Source organism: Aptenodytes patagonicus, chromosome 21, assembly GCF_965638725.1.
Source record: "Aptenodytes patagonicus chromosome 21, bAptPat1.pri.cur, whole genome shotgun sequence".
NCBI classification, from domain to species: domain Eukaryota; kingdom Metazoa; phylum Chordata; class Aves; order Sphenisciformes; family Spheniscidae; genus Aptenodytes; species Aptenodytes patagonicus.
The window spans coordinates 6980065-7007177 of record NC_134969.1 but is presented as its reverse complement, the minus strand read 5'-3'; the positions used below and the strand labels follow the sequence as shown (position 1 = coordinate 7007177).

At 45.2% G+C, this 27113-nt stretch overlaps 1 protein-coding gene across 3 annotated transcripts in view; it reads right to left on the bottom strand.

Annotated features, from left to right (window-relative positions):
- The window catches only part of HIVEP3 (HIVEP zinc finger 3), a 277971-nt gene that overhangs the window by 10616 nt on the left and 240242 nt on the right, over positions 1 to 27113 (bottom strand). For all 3 annotated transcript variants that reach the window (XM_076357530.1, XM_076357531.1, XM_076357529.1), the window contains 2 exons: positions 12720 to 12895; positions 4011 to 4109 (listed from right to left, as the gene is read on the bottom strand). In XM_076357530.1, the coding sequence (XP_076213645.1) occupies positions 4011 to 4109; positions 12720 to 12895 (275 nt within the window). The remainder of the gene's footprint in view (positions 1 to 4010; positions 4110 to 12719; positions 12896 to 27113) is intronic.

Below are 27113 nucleotides of genomic sequence, written 5' to 3'. Positions count from 1 at the left end.
TTTCCATGAGGCCAAAGGCTGAGACCAGCACAGCCTCATCATCTGCCAGACCTCTGTTTTCGCAAGCAGAGTGCTCCCATCAGCTTACAGCCTGGACGGGCTTTCACACTGTTCGCACAACACGCTGCTGAGTGCACTACTATTAACCCTGTATGAGCCCGGGGATGACTGACTGAAGGAAATCATGAATGAAAGCATTCCCCTGGATTGGTGAAGTGAGCCCTTGCTGTTCTGTCCGCAGAAGCCTGCAATTACGTGTAACATAAATAGGACTTCTGATTTGCAGGTTGTCAAAAGTGACACCCAATTAATGTGATTAATTAGTTCTAATTGACTATAATGGAAAGGTTTAAAATAACAGCTGTTCTTTTCAGAGTCATGCAACCAACATTTCAGGAGCCACTTTCCTCATTCCCTATCTAGCTTTGATCTGCAGAAGCATCACCGACGGGTGGTATAACAGTAGGGAGAGATTTCTGGAGACCATCAGCTAATCAATTATTTTAAGTGAGTTCCCAGGCTGAAGGAGTTCTCCAGCAATCCCACACGGGAGCAGCCGCCTGCTGCTCACACCATGCCAACACGTTCCCTTGGGGCGGCTACTGCAAAATCCTTGACTAAGTTTTCTTTTGTCCATGCCCTCCTATGGAAAGGCCACAGCCAAGTACAGCACATCTCTGCCTGATGGAAAGTTTGCTCTGAAGAGCTGGAGAAAAGCAAAGAGTTCAAGCAGATTTAAAGGGAAGAAAGCCATCCCTTGAGGCAGAGTGGCACACTGTCGGCCAGGTCAGATATCCTTAGCCTTTGTTAGATGTTTATTCTGCATGGCCTGGGAGAGCCCTTTGTCCATCCCTGTACATGTCAGGAAAGGCACTATGAAAGGGGGCACGGGTGTCTGGTAATGCCATAGGGCTTGCTCTTTCTCCCATGTCCTCGTCCCCTGACCGCCCAGGTGACTACACCTGGCCTGAACCAGAACCCAAGCCTGAAAGGGCATGGCACCACTGCACTGGGGGATCACTGGGGTGTGGGACTGGTTAACCAGTGGGACTTCCCAGATATCTCCTACAGGTTCTCTGCTGGCAAGTTGAGCTGTGGTCTGTTCAGGTCAAGGACAGTCGCATCAGCCCTCCACGCCACGTTTGTCCCAGGACAGTGACACAAGCCCTGCAGCCCCATCAGATTGCTCTGCATCTGCATGTTCGTGCCTCCAAAACAGGGTGGCCACATCCAACCTCCCCTGCAGGAATGGTCCCAGGGCCATGCTAATTCCCAAACTGTGCTCAGCATTTTTTTGGAAGTGTGGTAGATGGACTGAACCACAGATGTCTTGTTGATTGCTCCTGCAGTTTAAGTTGAGACGATGGCGTGCCAGTGCCTGCAAATGTCCCCAGCACAGTTTAATTAACCAGCGTGGAGATACCCCAAGGAAACAGCACACTGCAGAGGACAGCATTTCTGAGCTTCGATATCCAAAGACTGAGGCTTAAAGCACCTTGGAGGGTCCCAGGGGCCTTGGCTGCCTGGCGGGCACAGCCTCCCCAGCCCTGTGAACCACCCGCACTGCGAGCTCCCTCTGCGGCACGAAGGGCTGCAGCCTGCAGCAGAGCAAACCCCGTTCCCACCATGGGCTACGTAGGGAAACACACTTAGTAATTTTTAATTACCTATGAAGCAGGAAGCATGTGACACTGCCCATGTCCCAGGAACCAGCCCCTCTCCCAATAAAGCCTCTGATGGACTTGACCTCAGCAGGGGACCAGGGTGATAAGCGCTGTTTGTTGTTCCTGCTGAGTTAACGTTCCCTGGCACACAGCACCGTCTCCAGAACTTGCTCAGCTGATGTTCACTTTATAAAAATAACCATGGCGCCATGTGTTTTATGAAGTTCATTTTAACCCATTGTCAACAAACCCTTGCGGGCTGTGGCAGAATGAATGCCAGGGATGGGGAAATCAAAATTGTTTGGGGTGAGACAGGGGGGTGAAACAGGAAACAGGGGAAACAAATGCTAAAGACAGCCACAAGAGCTGCTTTCATACTGGGATTTCTGGGGTGGCAGCCAGGAAGGGTCAATGGTGTCATGACCAGCCTGCAACGCAATGCAAACAGAAAACACCACCCTGCTCTGTGGCACTAAGTGTTTTATCCAGGAATTAACACACTGTGACAGACAGACCTGTGCTCCCAGAGCCTCTCTTCCCTCTATAGCTGGTATGTGCCAGCTATGTGTTTCCTATAAACACAAACAACCCGCTGAATGCAAATGCAGATGACCCAAAATTTCATGAGGACTTGAGATCTGCTACCCCTAAGGCTTCTTCCCCATCATTCCTGCGCTGCGGCTCCAGCCCTGAATACTCAGTGTCTTGCTAAAGGAAACAGAATAACAATCGTAAAAACATCTAACTGTTCCCTGGAGACATATAACCTAACCTTTCACAGCTGTCAGAGCACAGCCTCCAATAATTTGGGTAAAATATCTTTTTCTAGCTCAAACAGCTAAGTATACATGAGACTTCTCCATGTTCCTTCATCTCCCAGCTTGGAGATCTTCCTCACCTTTCCCTCAACATTTCTGATGGAGACAGGAGTACTTATGGTCACCACACTCCTGCCTGTTGCTGCCCAGCCTCCCAAGAAGAGATCTGCTTCTCGGGATGACTTCAGGGAAATTTAGCTGCAGATACTATAAACAGGGATGGAAATTACTAAATAAGAGAGTCATGCATCCTTCTCAAAGAACAGACAGACTCCTGAATTTACAGAGCCTTGGACAGACTTTGTGTGTGTGTGTTTGTGCATAAGTAGATGAAAGAAATAAGCAGGGAGTCAGGGTAAATATATCTTCTTGTAGAGCACTCAGAATAATGCCATTAAATGTGAAAGCACCATGTTATTTTAGTTTTGCTGGCTCTTTCCCTACTGAGAAATGTTCCAGATCATTTCTGACCTGGGTGATTCACCTTCATCACAGAAAAGACCCGTGAGAGTGAGGGATGAGGGAAGCAGCTGCCCCCATGCCGCTCACTCCCCATCCTGGTATGCTGAGGTCTCCAGCAGTGGTGCAGGGTCCAGGCTGGGTCTGTCTGCAGAGATGGGAGCAGCTCATGCGTTCACCTGTCCCTCCAGATGCAGCCCAGGTTTGCACTGGTAATTTGGAGTCTCCTGGGATCAGCCGAATACAGTAAGATGGGCAGGTCCCTAGAAGATGATCTCTATAGAAAAGTCCTTCTCTAGAGGCCCTTTCAGGAGGAAGGTATCCCCCAAATCATTGATACTCCTATATTGCTGGAGTGCATCCCCTCTGCAAGAACATCACCACAGCCTGCACGGACCACACACCGAAGGGTCACCCCCGTGCTCATGCTCAGCACTTCAGCTCCAGTAAAACATGCTGTCAGATCATAACCAGGGGTGCCAGGACTGATTTTTCTCCTTCACCCACCAAACTGTGCTTGCAGCAGCAAAGTGGGGTTCACAGACTCATGCAATGCATCCTCGGGGGTGGGTCTCATTTTGCTGCTTTGGAGACTCCCCTATGGCCAGGAGAGACCCAGGCTCTTCCAGAGCATGGCAGCCAGGCTCCCGAACTCCCTGCTAGAGATGCCTCGAAATACCAAGAAGCACCTTCTCACGCCACGGATCCACTATTTATTATTATGTATATAGCCCACATGCAGAGTGCTGGGCCAAACGCAGGATGCTCCCTACCCATCTGTTTACAATTGCCTCTATCTGCAGCCAGCCAAAATACTTCAGACAAACGTGCACAACTCCCAGCAGGGAGACACGGACTCACAGACTGTCCCATGGGTGCAGCCTGCCAGGATGGCCCAGTAACCCACCTCATGCAAGCAGAAATCCCCTCTTGGGTGCTAGAAGGAGCCTGGAGTGAACAAAACTGCTCCACATCTTTGAAAGGATGATCTGTGGAGCATGTCTCCTGCCTGAATGTATACTGCCCTCTCTTAGCAGTAATAGCAGATTTATAACGTGAAAGATTTTACCTTCTTCGGCTTCCAGATCCACCAGTGAAGATACCAACACACCCATCTCCTGACATTTTTTGCTGTGGGCCTTTGACTTCATATGTTTAGTCAGATTCCCTGAAAAGAAGCAGAAAACATATTTTGGTCAATATGGCTTTTTTTGGGGGGGGTTGATTTTTTTTTTCGTTTTGCAAGCTCAGCAGTAACAAGTTAATAATTTGGCTCTGAACCGGACAAAGGAGGCCGCTGTCTCTCCCCAGACCATTATCTATTGCAAATACCCCATGACACAAGGCTAATTCCTCACTTACATTCCTTTGTTGCTGCACTGGGGTGGAAGAGGAGGTGCTGGCAGGGTTGTGTGACCTTTCAGGTGTTGTGTAACCTGAAAAAACTGTTGGAGTACACATTTGGGTTTGGGGGGAAGAAAAGTCCCGGATTGCTTTCAGCTGTGATGGTGCAGCAAAGAAAAATGGTTGGTAGGAAAGTAGGGAAGAGAAACACAGCTCAATCTAGCATCACCTCCCACCTCATCCCAGCACACAGGGTCACCTGCCTGGAGGTGAGGAGCTCCTTAGCACCACGGGGCAGACTGGTACTACCAAAATGAGTGCTCAAGATGCCAGCAACAGGGAAAAACCCTACAATCACCCGCTCCCCCCAGCAGGATGACTCAGATGCTCCGGCATGCACTGAAGTGCCAGGCAAAAGTTCTCAACTCCCTGGAGCAGGAGTAGTCATGGATACCCTCTGGAAGCCCTGTGCAGCAGGGTCAGGCAGCACTGAGAAAACCTGCTTAGGACTAATGAGGCCTCCTTGGGGCCGGGATGGAAAGAGCAACCCTTGCAAGGGGGAGCCTGGGATGTGGGGGCATTGGTTACTGCTCTGAGACAGTGTGATGGGACAACTCGTGGGCATGCCGGCCTCACAGGGCACCTCTCTAATTCTAACTCCCAAATTACAGGCAGGTTAATTAGACAGTTATTAACCCCACTGATATCCAAGGGAAACACTAAACAAAAGGGAACCTTTGTTGAGGGGGAAAAAGTAGGTAGGAGAAATAAAGAAAAAATGTCCCATTTTTCCCCTTCCTCTCCCACACCTCTTCATGGGCTGAGCTGCTGCTGAGAGAAACCTGGGCCTTTGCTGAAGCTTCACCAAGGGCTGTTTAATTTCCCAGCACAGCCCAGGAGCTGGCTGAGCACTCCAAATTCACTGCAGCAATATGATGTGCCATCAGCCTTCCTGTTAGCTAACATCTGAGAGTAGTGTTGAACACGAGGCTTGCTTTTCTCACCAAAAAAAAAAAAAAAAAAAAATTGAGGAAAAAATGAATTCTTACACTTTCTTATAACCTTCAGCTGAGGACTGAGGTCCCTCAGATGGTATCCTGCAATCCACGAGTCCCCCGGTCCCTGAACTGGGTGGGAGTATAGAGGGCCTCTATCAACCTCTCCTCCCGCTGCTCCGGATAGTATAAATAAATAAGCAACTATTCATTGGAGCAGAGAATTACCCGTGACGCCCTCACATCTCAGAAGAGTGCCATAACCATCTAGCTACCAAGTTAGTTTCTCTTTAGCCCATGAATTATTTATTTAGCCCCTTTTATACAAAATGGAATAGCTCCAACAGGAAAGACCAAGAGAGACAAAGGCTGACTATATATCCTTGTGTATCTGGCACCCATCTAGGATGTGGATTCAAAGGATATTTAATAATTTAAATGCAGCAAAACAGCTCCAATAAGAGAGATTTATTATTTTAAAACTTCATGCCTAAATACCCTTAACCCCATGGTTAGAACACTCAGGTATGAGGATGAGGCCAGCTTGGCTCAGGTCCTTGCTCTGAATTAGACCTCTCTTTCTCTGCTTTGGACCAGGAGTTTTGTTGTGGACCCAAAGACACCCAGTCAGACAAGAGCATGCTCTCATGGACACCTCTGGTTCCAGTGAATCACCATTGTATTAAAGTGAAAAACTGCTTCACCAGAAAGTATCCAACAAGTCCAAATTGTGGCCTCATAGAACTGGAATTTAATTTTGGACCTAACTAGCAAAAAGACAAACTGACTCAGTCTGTTGAAATCAAACCCTGCTGCTGCTGCCTGTCCATCACGGCACATCACATCTTGGCTGGCAAAAATGACCCATCTTTGCTCATCTACCACAGCAAAATCCCTAACTGGATTCCCTCCAATGATAATAAACACAGAAAATAAGCCCAAGTAAATGCCTGGTGTGAGCAGGGAGTTGTTGGTTAAACTATGGTCTGTGGCACCTCGGGAATTCAGCTGTGATCCCCATGGTGGGAAGAGTGAAGAGGGGCGGTCCACCAGGCATTTTGGTGCTACCACATCTCCAAAACAAGTTCATAAATTCACTGTGCTACATGCATCTGTCTTTGGCTAAACCAGGAGAGCGTAACATTAATTACTTGGGGGGGCTGTTGAATGCAATGTTTTGGGCAAGACTGCAGCCACCCTGTACTTGAGGGAAGGACTCTGGTCCTCAGAGGCATACAGCAGCCACCTTGGCCACTTCAGATGTCTGAAGGCTGGTTATACACACAACTCCTCCCCGCTGCCTTAGCTCCAGTGCTGTCCGCAGCGAACACACACTCTCCCTTTTGCTGCTGCAGGATCTGGGCAGACACGGGGAGCCCAGCTGGCTGCTTCTGCAGCCTGCAGCTCTTCACTCATCACTTCATTGCACCTCTGCTTTGACTCAGCTCCACCCTGAACAATGGTTCGGGTTGACAAGCTCTGCCAGAAGCCATCAGTGTCACTTCCTTTTTTACTGTCTTTCACTGGAGGCAACTGTCCTTGTGCAAGGCAATGCCATGGCTTCTCCTCTTCCTTCCCCACCCAGGCTGCCTGCACAGGTGTGAGCTGGAAGGCACTGCACAGGCAATGCCAAATCCCCCTGGGCGAATGAGTTTATGCAAAATACCGAAGGACCAATTCATAGCAAGTGCTGCTTTCTTTCCCCTTCTGCTGTTTTCTACTCTGCTTTCCATCTTCCTTCATTCTTATTTGGTTAGATAAGGTAATACCCACATGCGCTGATGAACAAGATAAGCCTGCAAAGCTCTCGGTGCAAATCCCCCTGGTGCACGCTCTATCCATGCACAGCACCCTGCATGCACACCAAGAAGAAATTCCAACAAAATAGGGATGCTGCTATCCTTTTAAGGAAGGGAGACTCAGTGGGCCGGATTCTCATCTGACGTAAGCTTGCATCATTTTAAGGAAGTTAAAAGCTCGAGGCTTATTTACACCAGCTGAGAAGCTGAGTTATCATCTTGGGAGCAATTTGGAGGACAATGATATTTATCTTATCAGGGTTCTTCTTACAGTTTGTGTTTTTAGACCCCTTAATTAACGCTGGCAGGATTAAATGCTAAAGTCCTTTGGCAAATTTCCAGTGAAATCAACACCACTTTGCCTAAGTAAAAGCTGGATATGAATCCTACAAGGAAGGACTCACAGCTACTTGTTGCCTTACAGAGTTTTGGCTCCCAACTTAAAAAAAAAATCAAAACCCGCATAGCATTGCTTCCTTGGAAACAGTGGAAAAAAACATATCTGAAGGAGCAAGAGAGAAACTAGCAGGCGGGGAAGGTGGATTTGAATAGCAGAACAGTTATATTGAATCTTAAGCAGGTAAGTGGTCCTCACTAAGGATTGTTTACCAAAAAGTTCCCAGATTTGAAATAAACTGGCTATATTTATATAAATTCAGGAATCAGTGGAAATTGTGACCCCACCCCAACTATTGCTGCGTTGGAGGAGTACACGCAGTATCAGCACAGCTCTCTCATTACGCCTGCTTACAACTATATATTATCATCCGTTTAAGCTCTTCTGATGTTGTGAGCTCTTATTCTGGACTTAAAGCAGCTTAAATACTTGTGTTGTTTTGAGAAAGCTAAAACTCTAGTGTTTCAAAAGCACTTAAAGCAGCTTAATAGGGACTAGAAGTGATTTCCCAGTTCAATTTAATGAGGGAAATTAATTTTTCAGAATATCCATTATCATATTTTAAAGGTGGAGAAGTTAAAGCAAAATGCAGGGAACAGAAACATTAAGATTCCTGGAAAAATTATCCTGTCTGTATTGGGCATACACCATGCTTTCTATTTCTCCTATTAAATGTGAACAATTTACAACAAAAAAAAAAAACCTCAACAAATGACTAACTGCATGATCTCAGCGTCCAAGGCGACATTGTGATACAAACATTCACAGCTTTCCAGGACTTAAGTATTTTCATATTCCTCTTTTAAAATGATGTGCAAGGGGAGCAACAGCTACTCTATAACTAGCAGACTCCCATTTTTCTGTGAGACGCACTCACAGACAGAGAACCAGCCACAGGCCAATACTCTTTGTCCCAGATAAACCCTTGAAATAGGTTTTATGTGTGACTTAAATAATGCACGGGCCTTGATTTAGGTCTTGGCATGGAGATAATGTCCCCAAGTGAGACTCTATGAGAAGGAAAGCTGTAATTTATATAATTTATTGTGCAAAAGATTTCAATTTAAAAAAAATTTTTTATTATCTTTTATACTTACTGACTTAAAGGTTAAAGGAGAGAATCTGAACATCTAGCCTGCCTGCCTGTATTGATACAGGCTATAAAATACTAGCCATCTTCTGGATCAAGCCTATCAGCTTGCGTTAGCCAAAAACTAATCTTCCAGAAAGGTACCAGGCTGGATTTGCAGATTTCAAAATACAGAGAATTCGCATATTTCCCATTGAGGCTTGTGCTGAGACTTAGTAGCTGCACTGTTTAAAAAAATAGCAGCTAATATTTCACTTGAATTTGCCACTCTTTTATTTGCAGCCCTCATTCCTTTTTTTACCTTTCCCTGGTAAGTTAAAGAGCCCTTTTGCTCAGAGAGTTTCATCTCCTGTCTGGATCACTGGGTCATTTTCTGTTCCCAGCGACACGTCTCACTCCACATTGCGTAAGGGCGCAGGCAGCAAATTCCTGAGGATAACTCTGTCCTCATCCCATTGGAGGTTTGTGACATCCCGGGGAGCGGGGGGGACCAAAGCCTCTTCCCAGCAGTGGCTCCACAGGGATGCCCGGACCCTTTCCCTCTTCCCAGCCGCTAAGGAAGGGCCCCAGCACACACAGGGTGCAGGGACATTTTGCAAATCTATATATCAATCTGCCCTGCTATAACAGCAGTTAATTCTTTTGGAGCTTTCCATCAGTTGGACCTGCTCTGTAGTTTCCAGAGGAGGCTTAGCAGAGCGCTGAGTCTGCTAGAGCAGTAATAATAATAAACTGTGGAGCCATAACCTTGCCTTTAAGGGCTGAGGGGGTAATGCTTTTAATATATTAACATGTTCAATAACCTCAGCCTGTCATGTACTGATTTAAGGAACTGCAAACTAATTTATTAAAGGAAGACTATGGCTGAGGACATGAAGAAGTCTGGTGTCTGGAAACTGTGAGTGGACTAGACTATCAAATGGATATCTTCAGCCAACAGGCACTGATGTCCTTTACACAAGCACCTTTTAAATTAATATGAAGCTCCTGGTGCCTCCTGACCTCCAAGCAAAGGCAGCGGCATCAACACAGCAAGCTGCTCCATACACTTTGTCCAGGAATTTTAAGAAATCTTAAGTAATCAGGACGTGAGAGTCTGATGTGAGTCTGAATGAGAACAGAAAATATCTGTGGAAAAAGCTAATGTCTGCACAGGAGGGGAATTAATGCGCCAACACTGACCCACATCCCCAAGTCACCCAAGAGAAGGCATGGACTTCCCTCAAGGGTCTGGAGATGGGTGACAAGGGAAGGCTGGTGGTTCCTGTGTCCCCTCTGGGAAGGTGGTCAAGGGAAAAGCTCTCCCTGACCTTCCTGAAAGGGAAAATTGTTAGACTGCAACTTTGTCTTCATTTCCTTCCTGGTAAGAAAACAATGAAGAAGCTGCTTAACTTTTTTTAAACAACCTCTTAGAGGCCACGGTAACAAACCTCTTAGGAGAGCACTACTACAGTGGAGGTAGAGACACCTCATTAAAGAGGCACGTTTATATCTGGTCCAGAAATGTAAAATCAAATAAATCTTTACAAACCAAATTTCCAAGACTGCTGTTTCCATCAGCTAAGTGAGCACTCAAAAATCTCATGGATTTGCTTTAAAACAATTCCCTGCAGTTCTGTAACCCAAAGGAACAGCTTTGCTTACAATGACAGAAATGCACAAAAAGCAGACAAGCAGCATAATTAGTGAAAAGAGGAAAATGTTTAAAGCTCGCTCTTTTGCAAAAGTTTTCCCTGTTCTTGGAACACAGATATGGATTTTCCTGTGTGGGGGAGGGGAGAGGTACATTTTAACCAGATAAAGATCCTCATTAAAAATAATAATAAAAAAACGTTTAACTGCTTCCAGCCTACTTGAGAGTTTAGAGCATTAGATCATGCTGGAGATATCTACCACAGCCAAAATGAAGACAGCTCCACAGATATCCCCCTTGAGTTTACGCTGAAGGCTAAAATTAACTTTGGAAAGCTGATTTCTAAAAGAGCTTCAACTCAGCTTATATTTTTGCAAGTGCAGTCTGGTAGCAAGAGCTCCAGCTTTTCCATTCTGCAATTAACTGTGGTTGCAAATCTGCACACCAGGAAGGAGGATCCTAATGAATGAGGGCACAAACAAACTTATACTAGACATCTGCAAAACAAGCTGTGAAACATCCAGTTCTGCAAACCTCCTGGACCTCCAGTTCGCATTCCATCACCGACAGCAATGATTCTGTAACTGGACTTTAACTGATGATTTTATCCCCACACAAGGCTGATCTTTTTCTCACTCTCCAGTAACTCTTCCAAAGGTCCTTGTGTCTCCATCAGCAAAGCAAACAGCTTTTACCCAAGTGCTGCAAAGTTGTGTGGAGTATAAGCATGCCCACAGGACACAGCCAGGGCTCTGACTGTCAACCCCTTCCAGCAAAGAGCCATTTTCATGCAATTCCAAGTTACCATTGTGCAACTATTTGTCCTGAAATCGCTGATCCGGGGAAGTTCTGCCCCCTCATGCATCCATAGGCAAATGGATAGTTTTGCATTCAAATCCCAACACTGGGGTTTTTTTTTGAAGGAAGCATTTCCCTGCTACCTTCCTCATGCAGGTTTCCTGCAAAGCTGAAGAAGGGAAGTCCCTTGGAGGCAAGTGTCTATTTGAAATGTGCAATCGGCACAGTCAGTGCTGACAGTTTGTGTGCTTCAAGGGAGCAGAGATGAAGAGCAAAGCAGCTAGAGAGATGGTGAAAAGGATGGTTTGATTGCAGCATCCTGGATAAAAGCCTAACAGAAGCGTGGTGGAAAGCAAGGTGAAGTGACGGAAGAGGCTGAATGGATTCACCTCTCAAAGGAAAACCTCAGAACAAAGTAACAAAAGCAAAAGGGAAAGAGAAAGAAAATGAATCAGAAATAGCTCCAGGCTGGGAGGGAGAGAAAGAACCGTCGCTCGGATCTGCTGCATGTGTCTGACGAGAATTTGGCCTCAAATTCGGTATCACTTCCCCATGCTCCTATATGCCTAGTGATTACCAACACGATGTTACCCAGAAATCGCCTGCCAGCTTTACCAACAAAGCCATCAGCTCCAGGCACTGCCTACCCTGAATCACCCGGCGTCTGGGTCACTTGTCTAGCATGGACATGCCTTCCATCAGCACTTCTGGGTAAGCATACGTGCCTCAGTCCACATAGCACCCAGTGCCTCATCCCCACACCCATGCTGGGCCGCTTCCTTGGATAGCACTGTTTTTTTGGGGTTGATGCTTTTCTTGAGTAATTAACTCCCCCAGCTGTGTCATCTTCTGAGATTTGCCATGATGGAGCTACAGACATCGGACATTTTATATTTATGTCAAATTATAATCAAGAAACTGAACTCAACATCTTTATTGCAAGACTTGCTGCAACCAAAGATGGAGGGGAGATTTGTCAAACCCACGGTGCCAGACTCTTCTGAGAAGTTAAAGGGACCTGGGCACCTCTGGCACTTTTGAAAACTTTACCCACAGCCTCTTGGAAGAGATTTTTTTTGCATGTGGTTTTGCATGTTTCTGATAAGAGTTCACTCACACACTCACTGAGGCAATGATGAAGGTCGCTTGCAAAGAATATCTGGTGGTAGTGAGGTTGTGGATCATTAATGACTAGATGTCCTGGAATGGAGGTCTTTAGAGAAAAAATCTATTGATATGATATAGAAAATGTGGAAGCTACATGCAACTGCGAAGGATGAGAATGTGCAGCGCAAACAGATCTTGAGAGCACTAGCACAAAAAGCCACGCAAAGACTGACTCCAGTTGCTTGATCAGGGATGTTTGCCTGTACTCAGGAGCTCCTGCTCTCATTCTGGGATGGTTTTGTTTATAAATCCCTGCCAGTGAAGCTGTATTTCAGGGACATTCCCTTTAAGAAGCACAAATAGGATGGCGCAGAAGCTCTGCTGCAGGCTGGCACGTGCAGCCAGTGCTCTCCACCATGACACGCATCAGCTTAACGCAGGACTGGTCCTATTCTGAAAATTTCAGCCAATTTAAGACTCCCTCATCCCCCTCCCTCCGACTCCTGGGGTTTTCCGGACCCTGGGAAGGCTTTCCCTTCTCCTTCACCAGCGCCCCCAAGAAGGCTTGTAAGTCAATATACTAAGCAGAGGAGCTAGGAGCTGACTGTCTCTTACCTTTGGTTTTAAAAGCAAAGTTACAGTACTTGCAGACATATGGCCTGACGTCTGTGTGCGTGCGAATGTGTTTCTTCAGCATGCTGGGTTTCTTGCAGCGAATTCCACACTCCTCACATACATACTTCCCTCTTCCACGGCCTCGCACATACACATACTCTTCGTTTGATTTGTACCTATGAGCAACAGGTGTCATGATAAAAAAAAAAAAAGAAGATTCCCACCTCAAAAGTAGTCACAACTTTCCTGGATTAATTCAGCATGTTATTGACACCACCAGTCTCATTTATCATTTGCTAGCTCTGGGTAATTAGGCTAAATTAAAAATATCTTCAAAAGCTTTTGCCCAGATGCCTACTTCCTCTTCTGGAATACGTTTTTATGTCCTACATCTGCTTCTCTGTACAGACAAATAGCCCAAAGTCTGAGATAAGTCACAGGGTCACCCAAGTGATTTTCCCCATCTTCAAACACAAACTGAGGCACTCGTAATAGTCTGAATAAGATATGTCACAGTCCAGCCTGGCTGCCTGAATCATCTCTCTCTCAGCCTATGCTGTGTTTTAAAATATGCACGGTCTGTCACTGTACTATGCAAAGTACTGAGAAAAAACATCCTAGCTAAATCTCTTGTGATACAACCTTTCCCACCCATTGGGACAACAGTAAAAGCCGTCTGAGAAGACTGTGATGCTACACCGCAAGTTGTGGTCCCTGCACAGACTCCTGCTAGAATGAGACACCCAGAATGGACACAAAGAGAAGAAAACATCAACTTTTTAAAATATATTGTGCTAACACTAAATGTAAACACTGCAGACTCCAGGGTCTTTTATCCTTGGCACACTATCATGACTTAGGTTTACCAAAGAGAATGAGATTGGTCATCCTTCCTTCACACTGTATATTCATTTGTATATTTCATTTTGTATATACACTGTATATTTTCTGTCCACGCATTAGTGCATAGGGAAGGCTACATGATGTGGGTTTGAAAAATATTTGTGAAACTGAGACAAATCATTTAGCCTCCTGCAGTTTAGCAAATGGAGTCTGTAATTTCCTGTACTTGCAGCACAAGAAGAATAAGATAACATGAAATTGGTCCCCTCAGATTTTTAAGAGGCCACATTTTTGAAGCGTGGTACTTCTTGCAACTCATTTTTCTATCCAGTATGAACTATGTCTGGTCTTCAGAAATCTCCAAACATCCACCTTTGAAATTCAGGCCTTCTAAAGCATCTTAATAGGGGATCCGATGACACACAACACCATCACGTCACCTTTTAGTATCTTCCCAATAAAGCTTATTCCAAACCAGAATGGTGAGAAAACAGCAGCCAGACTGAAGAGAAACTGAATAGAAACAGCAGCAGCACTAGGAGTATCTTGAGCACTTAAAAAAGTGAAGGCATCCTAAAAAACTATGTATAAAAAAAAAAGGTCATTTAAACCTGAGTAAAAAATACACAAAGATCATGAATCAAGCCCTGAACTGATGGAATGATAATGGCATGGTCTGCACAGGATGCACCCAAGAAAATACATCCCCATTAGCCACAAGTGTGGATTTAAAAGCAGCTAAGTCACACTGCATGAACCCCTTGATCTCCCACCCAGGCAGAATGCACGTGGCCTTGGCTCCATTTTGTTTCATTCACTTAGGAAGCGTACAGGCAATTTCAGTTCCACGTGGGTGTTTGGGGGACCTGCTACACATGAAATTCAGAATAATCTTCCTGGGTGCCACCTGGTAGATGCGAGTTCTGGACTAAACCCTTCCTCTCCTGCCAAGTCCTGGTCTCTCTGCCTCAAGGTCTTATCTGTAAGAGGCAGGTTGAGCGACTTCTTTGCTTCATAGGAGAGATGTAAGCAGATGCTTAAAAGATGATGAGTTTCTCATGCATTAAGGTGATGAGGTCACAGATCTCCTATGCAGGTTCAGACACAGACTAGAGAAGAGAGAAAAAATGAGTGTCTAGATAGCCCCAAACTAGCCTGAAATACCAGTAGCAGCACCAGCATAACCCAGTCTTGGTGTCCAACAGCTACATGTGGGGGAACAGCTTGTATTTCTGTCCTTCAGTGTCAGCAGAAGTTCTCCAGACCGTAACCAGGGTCATCTAGTAGCCCAGATGCTGTATTCTATCTCCTGTAACTGAAGCCACAACAATGCCACCTACCCCGTGCCTTCCTCCCCCCCAAAAAAACCCCAACCCAACACCAAAAACCCTTCATCACAAGGTTCTCATTATTTGGCCAGAGGGGACTGAGCTGGTGTCTGAAGAGCACACGCTGACTGCCAGTCTCCCACCCCAGTATATCCAGCTATCTCCATTTAACCGTACAGATACCAGGGTACACATAATTAATTGTTAGGGCCAATGCCCTTTCTTCATTCAGTTAGTGACTTAATGCTAAAGCAGCAAAAGGAGCAAAAGGAACCCAGGAATCCTGATTTCTCTTCTTCTGTTCAAATTTGTATTTGAGGCTTCCTTCTTGCCCTCCTTCCTTTCTGTCATTACGCTGGTAATCACCTTGCCATTTAAAAAATGAAATTGCTCCTTTATCAGCCTTGTACTTGCACTACGCTTAATTACACTCTCATATGGAAATCTCTAAGCAAGTTCTTTGTGTCCAACAGTCCCTTCATCAGCCTCATTAAAGCTATCGGGGCTGGCTTTTCCTGGATAAAAAGGGACACGTGATTTAATCTGAAATTAGACATTGCAGTTTATCTGACACTCTGTGAGACTGAGCCATCCTTCAACACAGATATTTTTCTACAGCTCCCTGAGACCATGTGTAAAACATACATGGAGAGGAGAGAAACAGAAAAAGAAAGGTAACCTAAAGAAATACCAAATCAAACAAGAAGAAGAAAGCAAGGGAGGTGATACTGCCATAACATAGAGAAGGCTGCTGTAAATGCCATCTGTCTACATTGGAGGCTATAATACGTTTATGGAGATAATTACTTCAATATGATGCTGGTTTCTCTGTGGATCTAATACGCTCATATGATTTGCATCAGAAAGACAAATCAATGACAGCTCACATCACGTGAAGATATACCCTGGACAAAGGATCTTCCTGCTCTGTAATGTTTGCTGTAACCAGATCCCTCTAATATCCACAGTTGGAGTTTGTGTCAGCAAATCTGGGCTTCTCTTCCAGAGCACTGTGGAATTCATAATCCTGTAGTTAGCAACTTGCACTCCCTAGTGTCAGAGCTCCCATCTAATACAGAGATGATTTGAAACCCAGGAGGCTAACTGGCCATTATGAGCTCAGAGACTAATTTAGGAAATAGTTCTTTCAAACACACAAAAAGATAAAAATTCAGTTATTTGACGCATTTTTTGAAAGGTTATTTGCTGTGTTCTGCTAGCAAATGCACATCTGTTGAATTTTGTGCAACCACTACTAACGCTTTTCAGAGCAAGAGGAACTGGCACAGCCATGGCAGCATCAGTGCTACCGTAGGCAGTACCAGATTCAGAGACTTGATGGCCTCAAAACAGGCCACCACTGTCAGGAGTGACAGGAAACCCAACAATGGGAGAACATGAACCTAGAGAAAGCTTTGTCTCAGCTCTTTCCCTTAAACTTAGTTGAAACCTAAAACCATGAAGTATTTATTCCTTTGCAGGCTTTAGGAAGTTTAGTTCTTAATACTTGCTGTTACAAATACCTGACTATCATCTTTTTTAGCCACAGACACTTCTTTTTTTTTTTCCCAGTGCTGTAAGCCACATCCAAAATCTTCACGTGGCTGAAAACCACACGATAAAACCTTGGAGAGCAGAGGGGGAAGGAAGTTTGGTGGTTCACAGGCAGGAAGGGAGAGCAGGTTTCTGGCGGACTCATTGCTTCACTATGAGACACAGTTGGGCTGAATCACCCCTTCTCTCCCGCTTTCTACAACCGCCAGGAATTTACCTTGCCCTGCAAAGTCTTTGCTGATATGACCTTGTTGGTCACTGACTCAGCACAGCAGCTGCACTTATATTGTTTGCAAGTCACATGTAGGCAGCCTGATTTTATGAATTTCCAGAATGTGAAGCTCAATAACGTATTATGGTAAAGAACACCCCTGGTTAGTTTTGCAGCAACTGAACAAGTATTTCCTTGACTGGTTTTGACACTCACTTGTTTGCTTTTTGAATTTCTGGTACATAGTAACAGGAATCGGATATCTGATCCCTTTCCTGAGCCGCTGCATTTAGTTCACAGGCAAATGAACCAAGTAGCTCCAGTTGTTGCCTTCGGTGTAAGTCTTCTGGTTTTATTGATGGCACATTTTATCTGTCATCAGGCTGCCGACTCATCTGGCTTGGCTAAATCCTTCAGAAGTTCCTGACAGTCTGCCCTGGTATTAACTAATCTAATTTATGTTTTATGCCACCTGCAAAATTTGCCAGATCGCTGATAAATGCATAACTATTATAATGTCACTAATTACTAGTAAGTTTATTGCCTTTCTCACAGCTCCCTACTAGATGATTAGACCACTTCTTCCACCACGACACCTGCAATACCCACTCTGAAACTGCATGTGCAGCAGAAGTCCTTAGTCTTACCCATTGCATACCCTAGGGAAAAATAGGGTGGGAGACCCTACAAGACTGCAGCCTATGTTAAGGATCACCACACACAGAGGTGTGTCCTTAAGGCCAGACAGTCACTATGAAATCTCCCTTAACTCAAGCCAAGCTACAGCAGAACAAACAGAAGGATTTCTTTACAAAATCCAAACCAGACAATGTCATTTCCAGGTTTCTAAAAGCATCATAAAGCCTTCTAGTATCCTAATTTACCAGACAGGGATATTGCACCAAGACAAACAACGAACTTCCGAAGAATGATACAGCAAGACAGAGAAAGAGCTGGGTATGGATATGGGAGGACCTGGCACAGACATCCCCTCTTCCCTGTCTGAAGTAATGGATCTTTTGCAAACAGCACTTGCCAATCTCCAGTGAAACTGCAGAAGACAAGAGTCTGAGCTGAATGACATCCCACCACCCAGACTGGACATACGCAAAGAAGCATGGTATGAAGGTGTTACTATGAACATCATCTTGCCCTTGAATTAGGTATTAGCAGCTCAAATAAGAGTTAACACTGGAAGAATTACACTGTCCAAGATGACCACCTCATAGGCAGCAAACCTAGGGCTCCTTCTGCTTGGTAAAACATTGGGGCAGGGACTATCTTCTGCCACCGGTACAACACAGTGCCTGAAGCAATGGGACCCTCATTTTGAGTGGACTCTAATTCAGACAACAAATCAAGATGGATCCAAAGATAAGTAGCTGGCTTGGACTTGTGGGGAATCTCACAGAGGCTGAGGGGCATTAAATCTTCCCTTAATCAGCAACACGTGCTGCTGGCATGAGAAGAGCGGCTGGGCAGCCCCTGCTCCCATCCCCACATGCTGCAATGTCTCCAGTGCACGGGGCTCTTTGCTGATGCAGAGGAGCTGGATGGATGTGCCCTATCAAGAGCCCTCCCTCTTATGGTTGATAGTTGACAGCAGATTAAAATTTTACAAACACAGCTCCCTCTCAGGACTGCTGCTGTGATCAGCTTCCTCACACATTTCAGGTCCATGGCTGCTTGTGGCTGCAGGATGGAAGGGCAAAGCAGAGACACACTGCGACAAACTTGCCAACCACAGACAGTTGGTGTCTGATTGGAAAACCTGCAGCTTTGATTATGTCTCTTCCACACAAGGAGCAACAAGAAACACATGGAAAAACAGCACATCTCATCCCTGAGTTTCTGTGGCCATTCCAAGTTTGTTCATAGAATCAGATAATCACAGAATCGTTTAGGTTGGAAAAGACCTTTAAGATCATCAAGTCCCACCATTAACCTAGCACTGCCAAGTCCACCACTAAACCACGTCCCTAAGCACCACATCTACACGTCTTTTAAATACCTCCAGGGATGGGGACTCAACCACTTCCCTGGGCAGCCTGTTCCAATGCTTGACAAGCCTTTCAGTGAAGAATTTTTTTCTAATATCCAATTAAACCTCCCCTGGCACAACTTGAGGCCATTTCCTCTCGTCCTATCGCTTGTTACTTGGGAGAAGAGACCGACCCCACCTCGCTACAACCTCCTTTCAGGGAGTTGTAGAGAGCGATGAGGTCTCCCCTCAGCCTCCTTTTCTCCAGGCTGAACAACCCCAGTTCCCTCAGCCGCTCCTCATCAGACTTGTTCTCCAGACCCCTCACCAGCCTCGTTGCCCTTCTCTGGACACGCTCCAGCCCCTCGACGTCCTTCTTGTCGTGAGGGGCCCAAAACTGAACACAGTAGTCGAGGTGCGGCCTCACCAGGGCCGAGTACAGGGGCACGATCACTTCCCTACTCCTGCTGGCCACACCATTTCTGATACAGGCCAGGATGCCATTGGCCTTCTTGGCCACCTGGGCACACTGCCGGCTCATGTTCAGCCGGCTGTCGACCAGCACCCCCAGGTCCTTCTCTGCTGGGCAGCTTTCCAGCCCCTCTTCCCCAAGCCTGTAGCGCTGCATGGGGTTGTTGTGGCCAAAGTGCAGGACCCAGCACTTGGCCTTGTTGAACCTCATACAGTTGGCCTTGGCCCATCGATCCAGCCTGTCCAGGTCCCTCTGCAGAGCCTTCCTACCCTCGAGCAGATCAACACTCCCGCCCAACTTGGTGTCGTCTGCAAACTTACTGAGGGTGCACTTGATCCCCTCATCCAGGTCATTGATAAAGATATTAAACAGAACTGGCCCCAAAACTGAGCCCTGGGGAACACCGCTCGTGACCGGCCACCAACTGGGTTTAACTCCATTCACCACAACTCTCTGGGCCCGGCCGTCCGGCCAATTTTTGACCCAGCGCAGAGTACACCTGTCTAAGCCGTGAGCCGCCAGCTTCTCCAGGAGAATGCTGAGGGAAATGGTGTCAAAGGCTTTACTGAAGTCCAGGTAGACCACATCCACAGCCTTTCCCTCATCCACTAAGTGGGTCACCTTGTAATAGAAGGAGATCAGGTTGGTCAAGCAGGATTTGCCTTTCATAAACCCATGCTGACTGGGCCTGATCACCTGGTTGTCCTGTACGTGCTACGTTGATGGCACTCAAGATGATCTGCTCCATAACCTTCCCCGCCACCAAGGTCAGGCTGACAGGCCTGTAGTTCCCCAATCCTCCTTCCGGCCCTTCTTGTAGATGGGCATCACATTTGCTAACCTCCAGTCAATTGGGACCTCACCGGTTAGCCTGGACTGCTGATAAATGATGGAAAGTGGCTTGGTGAGCACTTCTGCCAGCTCCCTCAGTACCCTTGGGTGGATCCCATCCGGCCCCATAGACGTGTGTGTCTAAGTGGTGTAGCAGGTCGCTAACCATTTCCTCTTGGATTATGGGGGCTTCATTCTGCTCCCTGCCCCTGTCTCCCAGCTCAGGGGGCTGGGTACCCAGAGAACAACCGGTCTTACTATTAGACTGAGGCAAAGGCGGCATTAAGTATCTCAGCCTTTTCCTCATCCTTTGTCACCATGTTTCCCCCTGCATCCAACAAAGGATGGAGATTCTCCTTAGCCCTCCTTTTGTTGTTAATGTATTTATAGAAACATTTTTTATTGTCTTTTATGGCAGTAGCCAGATTAAGTTCTAGTTGGGCTTTGGCCCTTCTAATTTTCTCCCTGCATAACCTCACGACATCCCCGTAGTCCTCCTGAGTTGCCTGCCCCTTCTTCCAAAGTTCATAAATCTTCTTTTTTTCCTGAGCTCCAGCCAAAGCTCTCTGTTCAGCCAGGCCGGTCTTCTTCCCCATCGGCTTGTCTTTTGGCACATAGGGACGGCCTGCTCCTGCGCCTTGAAGATTTCCTTCTTGAAGAATGTCCAGCCTTCCTGGAATCCTTTGCCCTTCAGGACTGCCTCCCAAGGCACTCTGTCAACCAGGCTCCTAAACAGGCCAAAGTCTGCCCTCCGGCAGTCCAAGGGAGCAGTTCTGCTGAGCTCCCTCCTTACTTCGCCATGAATCGAAAACTATCATTTTGTGATCGCATATGATCATATATTCATATATACAGAGGAAAGAAGTAAAGTCTAAACAACCACACGCTCCTTTGAGAAAAGGTGCCACCTGATGGCTTCTATAATTTGTGTTTTTAAAATGAAGTAAGATGTGGGTAATGTGATTGGTTTATGTGATTGGCAAGAGACAGTATGGACTGGCATGTAAAGCAATAGATGAGGAAGGAGAAGACAGGAGCAAAATGAGACACCTTCAGATGCAGAACAGGGCAGCTGGACTGGCTAAGAGTCATCACCATCTCCAGCTACTGCAAGTCTATAAAAGGAAACGCAGCTGGTACTCAGCTATGCATTTCCCATATTTTGGGATAAACTTCCTTTCCAACCCAGCAGACATGGGCTAAATTCACACTGTTACTGGATACTGACACTAAAGGAGGAAAACTTACAGATTTGCCCATGCTATCATCCACATTAACTAAACAAATATAATTAAAAGTGTTGCTCAGGTTTTCAGGGCCAGGTCCCAGGTGTGACTCAGGTCTTTGCAGAGGAAGTATCCACTAGATCAAGCAAACCAAAGCCAGGATTTACTGCTTTCCCTTCATGGACCACTTGCAGTTGGGACTAACAACTGCAGAAGCATCCCCTGGACTCTGAAAGTCACCCTGGTGAGGTTATGAGCCCGCCTGTGGGGAAAAAGGCATGGTGTAAACAAACATAGTCATGGGCTTCTCCTGTCCATCCTCCCCAGCCCTGTCACGCTGAGAGAGGATGTCAGCGGGGCTTGGGGGACCTGCTGAAAAGTGAAGGACTTGTCAGGTGGGCAGGAGCAAGGAGACATTCCTCAGTTTTTGCAAGTGCTTTGGATGATGCCTTGGCAGTGTGACAGCCCACCAGCATTGGCAGCAAAGAGCAGGTCTTGCCATGCTTTCCCATTGAAATGGGACATTACACCTCTGCATAAAGTGAGCAGGATCACATTCTGTCACGGGTAGCTGTGGGGTGTTAAAACTCACCTGTATTTTTTCTTTATGTAGAGATGACAGAGAGGAACATCTCTAAAACCAAGCCCTTTGTGAAGATGCCATGCCAAGCCCAAAAAAGGAACTTTTGTTCCAAGCCCAGAGCTGCTTTCCAGGCCATAGGCTCTGTAAAACTTCTCATGACCAAGCAATGAATATTGGTAGAAATACATAGGTCGGTAACTCATTTTTGTAGATTTAATTTTACTACGTAAAGTGGGAACCTCTTCACAAACACACTTTTATGATCTTGTTCTCTGCGTTACCAGTTCTGGACTTGCTGACATTTCATATTTATGTCTCATCCACGTACAGAGCAACACACCAACTATTTGTCACTTATCAGGAAATATCTTTATGAAATAGTTGGAAAGCATTGAAGAAGAATGCATATGAGCAGATGGAAACCCCATTTGCCTGCATCAGGAGAGGTACCAGTCAAGGACATCCTGTTGCTGTTTTTAAAATCTACCAGAATTGACTAATCTTACTTAGAGAACTGAACAGGTAAAGTTACATAAGCACTGAATATTGTTATTTCTATATCAAGTCATATCAAAAGCAGATCATACTGTTTCAAAGAAACCCTTTAAAACATTTTGCACAGGAACGTCTTTAGCCTCACCAAAGTGCAGCACCTCAAAGGGGAAGATGTTGCTTATGATCATCCAGTCTGTTTAGGTAAAAAGAGGTGATGATCAAAGAACCATCAGGTTTCTTGCATGTAAACCCCCTCTGTGCTGTGTGCCATGAGGTTAGCCATTGACTGGAGGACAGGCACACCATTCATACACTCACTAGCACACGTAAAGCACAGGACAGCATGTCTGCTTGCATGGAAACCAGTACTGCTTGGCAGTCCTGGTGTTCCACGGAGCAAAACCTCCCCTTGGCTTGCCAGCAATGCTGATCACCACGACTGCAAAATGCATGCCAATTCAGCAAGGAACTCTGAAGGCAATTTCAGGAATAAATGCATCCCGCTCACTTCCCCTCTGTGGGAATCTAACTGTAGATAGGAGGAGGAGGAATTTTATGGCACTGCAAAAAAAAATGATCACACAGGACAGCTCAGGCCTAAGTTACCCTTTCTGCTTTTTATAAAATCCCTGGTGGGTCCTCACAGCTCAGATTTTACCTAAGGCAATTTTCCACATTTCTTTGAATGGGAAACAATAAAGTGGGTGTATCCCCACAGTGTGCTCCTTGTGATCACAGCTCTGCCAGCACGACCTCGGTGGCACTGGGGCTGCGTGGGACATGCCAGCTGCTTCAGAAGTGATGCTAACACCATGGGTGGTCAAGGCACTGTCCAAAAGCAGATCAGTGATTCTCCAGCCTGCCTGCAAAAAATGAACGCTGGCAGAGCCCATATATCATTGAAGAAAGCCACAGGAGTTGCTTCCTATAGCACTGCCTGGTGACAAGGCAACCAGACCACCAGGACGTGGGGAGGTCGGTGTAGAAACATCAAGTCAAAAGAAATCTCTCTTGATGTCATCACATCTGGGACACTGTGTCCAGGTTTTTGCACTTCAAAATTTGAATGGTGCCAGCAAACCAGAAAAAATGGGAGGGAAACAACATCTCTGATGAAGGGGATGGATGCAAAGATGAATTTGGGAGGAAAGCATACAAAAAGTGAATGATTCAAACATCATACTGAACCATAGACAGTAAAAAGTCTAGGGACAGACTAATGATCTGGAAAGATGTACGTGATGGTCAGTATGGAGAGACATTTAGTATTGACAGTTATCCTAAGAACTACAGAGTGAAACCAAGAAGTGGAAAATTTAAGCTAAATATGAAAAAAGATGGGCAATGTCTTCAAGTAGGTTTACCCTGCACAAAACCGTGGCACGGATTTAAGCAGTATAACATCTCCTGCATGTTCAGCCTTTAAAGCACCTTTCACTGGACACAGCTTCTGGCTGTAAATTCACTGGAAGAGCTGACAAAAATGTTGACACCTCCGTAACGCACACAGAGCGGTCTCCAGAGGTAGACAAACAGCCAGAGTGAAAGCAATACAAAAAATATGCATAAACAACCCATATCCACACAAGAAGCTTTTACTAGCATAAAAACACAGGCCAGAGAATGACTTTTAATGGCATTTCTCAATCAGCAAAAGCAAATCCCTTTGCCAGCAGAGCCTATTTTGATTGAAGAAGTGTTGCGGGCTACAGGGACAAGAGGATCTGTGACTGCATGAGCTGGTCTGCACCAGGAGGACTGCTCCACCAACAGCTGTATCTGATCCCTGATCCTGAAGCTGGCCCTCGAGCAGTGTGGTATGTCCAAGACAGACCATGGGACTTCCTTCAACTAAATTAATCCAACACAGAGCAGGCACAATACCAGCAAACATTGTATATGGATGTAAAATCGCAAAAACAGTGCAGTTTTATATTACTTCTCTGAATGTTATGCTTGAGTGAAAACTTGATTCAATTTTGGGTTGTGGCATCAGACCTCTTCTAGTCTATTAGAAGTAAAGTTACAGTTATACTCATTATGGCTCTATCTGCTGTTATACAAATTCATCATCTCTACGCTTTAATCATTTAATTGTCATTGCAAACCACTATAAAAACACATCTATTTCAGAAAAAAATCAATGTAAATAGTATTACACTGCTTTATACAAGCTGAAAACCTGGGTTTGATTACTAAAATGCAATTAGATATGAAACCAGACTGAAAAAATGAAAGTACATTCACTGCAAGGTGAAAGTATTTCAGCGGAACGTGCGTACATCGTCCCTGCCAGGTGGTCAGCTTTAGCCACCTAAGCATGAAGAAATGTGGAATTATATTGATTGTGTGCACAGGCTAATTAGTCCCTTCTGGGCTTCGCTTCCATTAAATCCAATCGCAAGAGCAGGGAGGTAATGCTTCCACAGTCTCTCACTTCTTGTTTAATGATTGGGCCATTTGTCCCTATACTCAGAAGATGCCACACAAAAGTCAAAACAGTTATTGCAGAGCACATGCAATCTAAACACCTCATCCCACCACAGTGGCATAAACAGGAAAGGAAAAAGAAAGAAAGTAGCTGCTGCAGTGTTTTGCAATGACAGGGACGTGATGGCAGCATCACAAAACATCACGTCTGCCTTCCATCTCTACGTGCCCATTTCCGAAGATTTCCCTATATGTTATTAGAATAAGTTAATGCTGCATGACTGCTAATGCAAGGCTGGGCTTTTTTCCCCAGCACCAGTCAGACAGGTTAGGTCACGATACAAAAGTCCACACGGGTAAGCACGCACACTGTTCCCAGGGCACTGCTCCAACACCACCTTTCCCTTTTGAAGATCAAATACAAATAGAATAAAATACCAGATTAAAAAAAAAAATGCCACAAACTTATACAGCTGATTCATAAAATATTCATAGAGAAAGTCTAGCATGGAAATCCCCATAGATGACCTGTCTCAATGCCATTTCTTCCTCCTCCACCCCCATCAGATTGATTAAACAATTTCTGGAGAATCTGACATTAATGACTCTGTCCGACTCTAAGTTACTCTCATCTGACACAGGTAATTCTTGTTCTCCAAACAGCTCCTTCTGCAACTATTTTTCTAAGTGCTATGAATGATTCTTGGTGCCATCGCTGTTTTAATTATAGGCTGCCTTCTTGTCATTCTTTTGCTTGTCATGTCAAGGAGGAAGGACTGTGTTTAATGGCCTTACTCCAGTGCTTTATTTCTCAGTACTAACTGCACTCCCTGCAGTACCTGCATTTTTGGAGGCATGTTAGGGTCTGTAACACTTGTTAGTCCTAAACAGATCATCAAATCCTTGAAGAAACTGTTTTGGATTGCGTTCAGTTACAACTCAAGAATTATTTCAAACTGTACTGAGGATGTTGAACAGAAATATCCAATGTAAGAAGCAAGCGCCTACCTCAATACATTCTGCCCACTACTCTTGTTGCATGGTCATTAGCTCCAGGGTCTATCCCCCCTCTCTATGTTGAAGCTGCTACCAATATACTCTAGAGTTTATCTTAACACAGTTACAAACGTTCAAATAAATTAGCATTATGAGGATTTGGCTTCTGAGATGCATAAACATAAATGCATTTTGTTGGTGCATTTCTGTGTGCCTGTATAAAGAACTACCCGTTTTTGACAAAAGTACTCTTTTAGGGTACATACGACACCTCATTGTTCACGTTGGAAACCATCACGTTATATCTACCCCCACATTTATTTCAAGCAGCTTTTTTTCTACGCCATTTACTGAAAGGTTGATGCTATTAATTAGCATTTTTTACATTTGCTGACTTTTTCATTTGAGAAGCAGAATTTTCAGTATCCCAGAAGAAATCCAGTCCTTTTCAAAGTCAAGTCCATTCCTTACAGTAATCTTGATTTGAGCCGGTTATTACTTACATGGGTGAATACTACCAATACTTCAGTCTCTAATTAGTCCATTTATTAACTGCTGAAATGCACACACTGCAGAATTAAGTAGATCTGTGATGTAACAGACAGTGGAGTCTCTCGATAGCCATATTCTGGCAAAAAAATCTGCTTTCTGGAGTGACACTTTCCAGTGACTCAAAGTTTATTCCATTTGTGGATGAATTTTCTCTGGCTTTCAGTCCCCTCCTGGTCCGACTGGGATATAGAGAGGATACTCAACACCCCTGGGCCTGACGCATGGGCTGGTCCAGAAGATTCAATTTTTGAGGATTTCTTCCTAAAGCCGCCTGTCTCCCAGACACAGTTGTCGCCTCCTTGAGCTCTCTGCGTGGTGCCTGTCCATTCTGAGGGGTTCATGGTGCTCTGCTTGCTCCATTTTTGACCCAGATTTAGTTTTTGCCGGATGCCATGTCATTAAGATGCAGCACAGGGGAGTGCTGTTATCAGACTGGCCCTGGTTACCTAACACGAGTCAAGGTGAAAAAAGCTTAATATTCCTGCCATGGGCCAAGGTGAGTAACCATTGACTCCAGTGACTACGTTACAGAAATGCATTTTCTCTTCTGTCACCACATGTGATACAAGCCTTCTTGTTCTCCAGCCTATTAGAAATGAATAAATATCCCATTTACAACTTACACCTCAAATGAACACACCAGTGGGTCTTGGGGACAGGGACAGGTACGGAAAAAAATCACCGCTGCCCCTGTATGCTCTCTATTGCTACATCGTTTAGTTTTAAATTATTAAAACGTGGAATTTCATCACTTCACTTGAGAAACAAACTCAACTGACACTTAACAGAAGGCTGTGTTGGAAATTTTTTCTAGTATTCTGTCCAAAATTATATTTACATTGTTTCATCCAATTATTGCTTAATCTTCTGCAAGTAATTCCTCTGCTTTTAG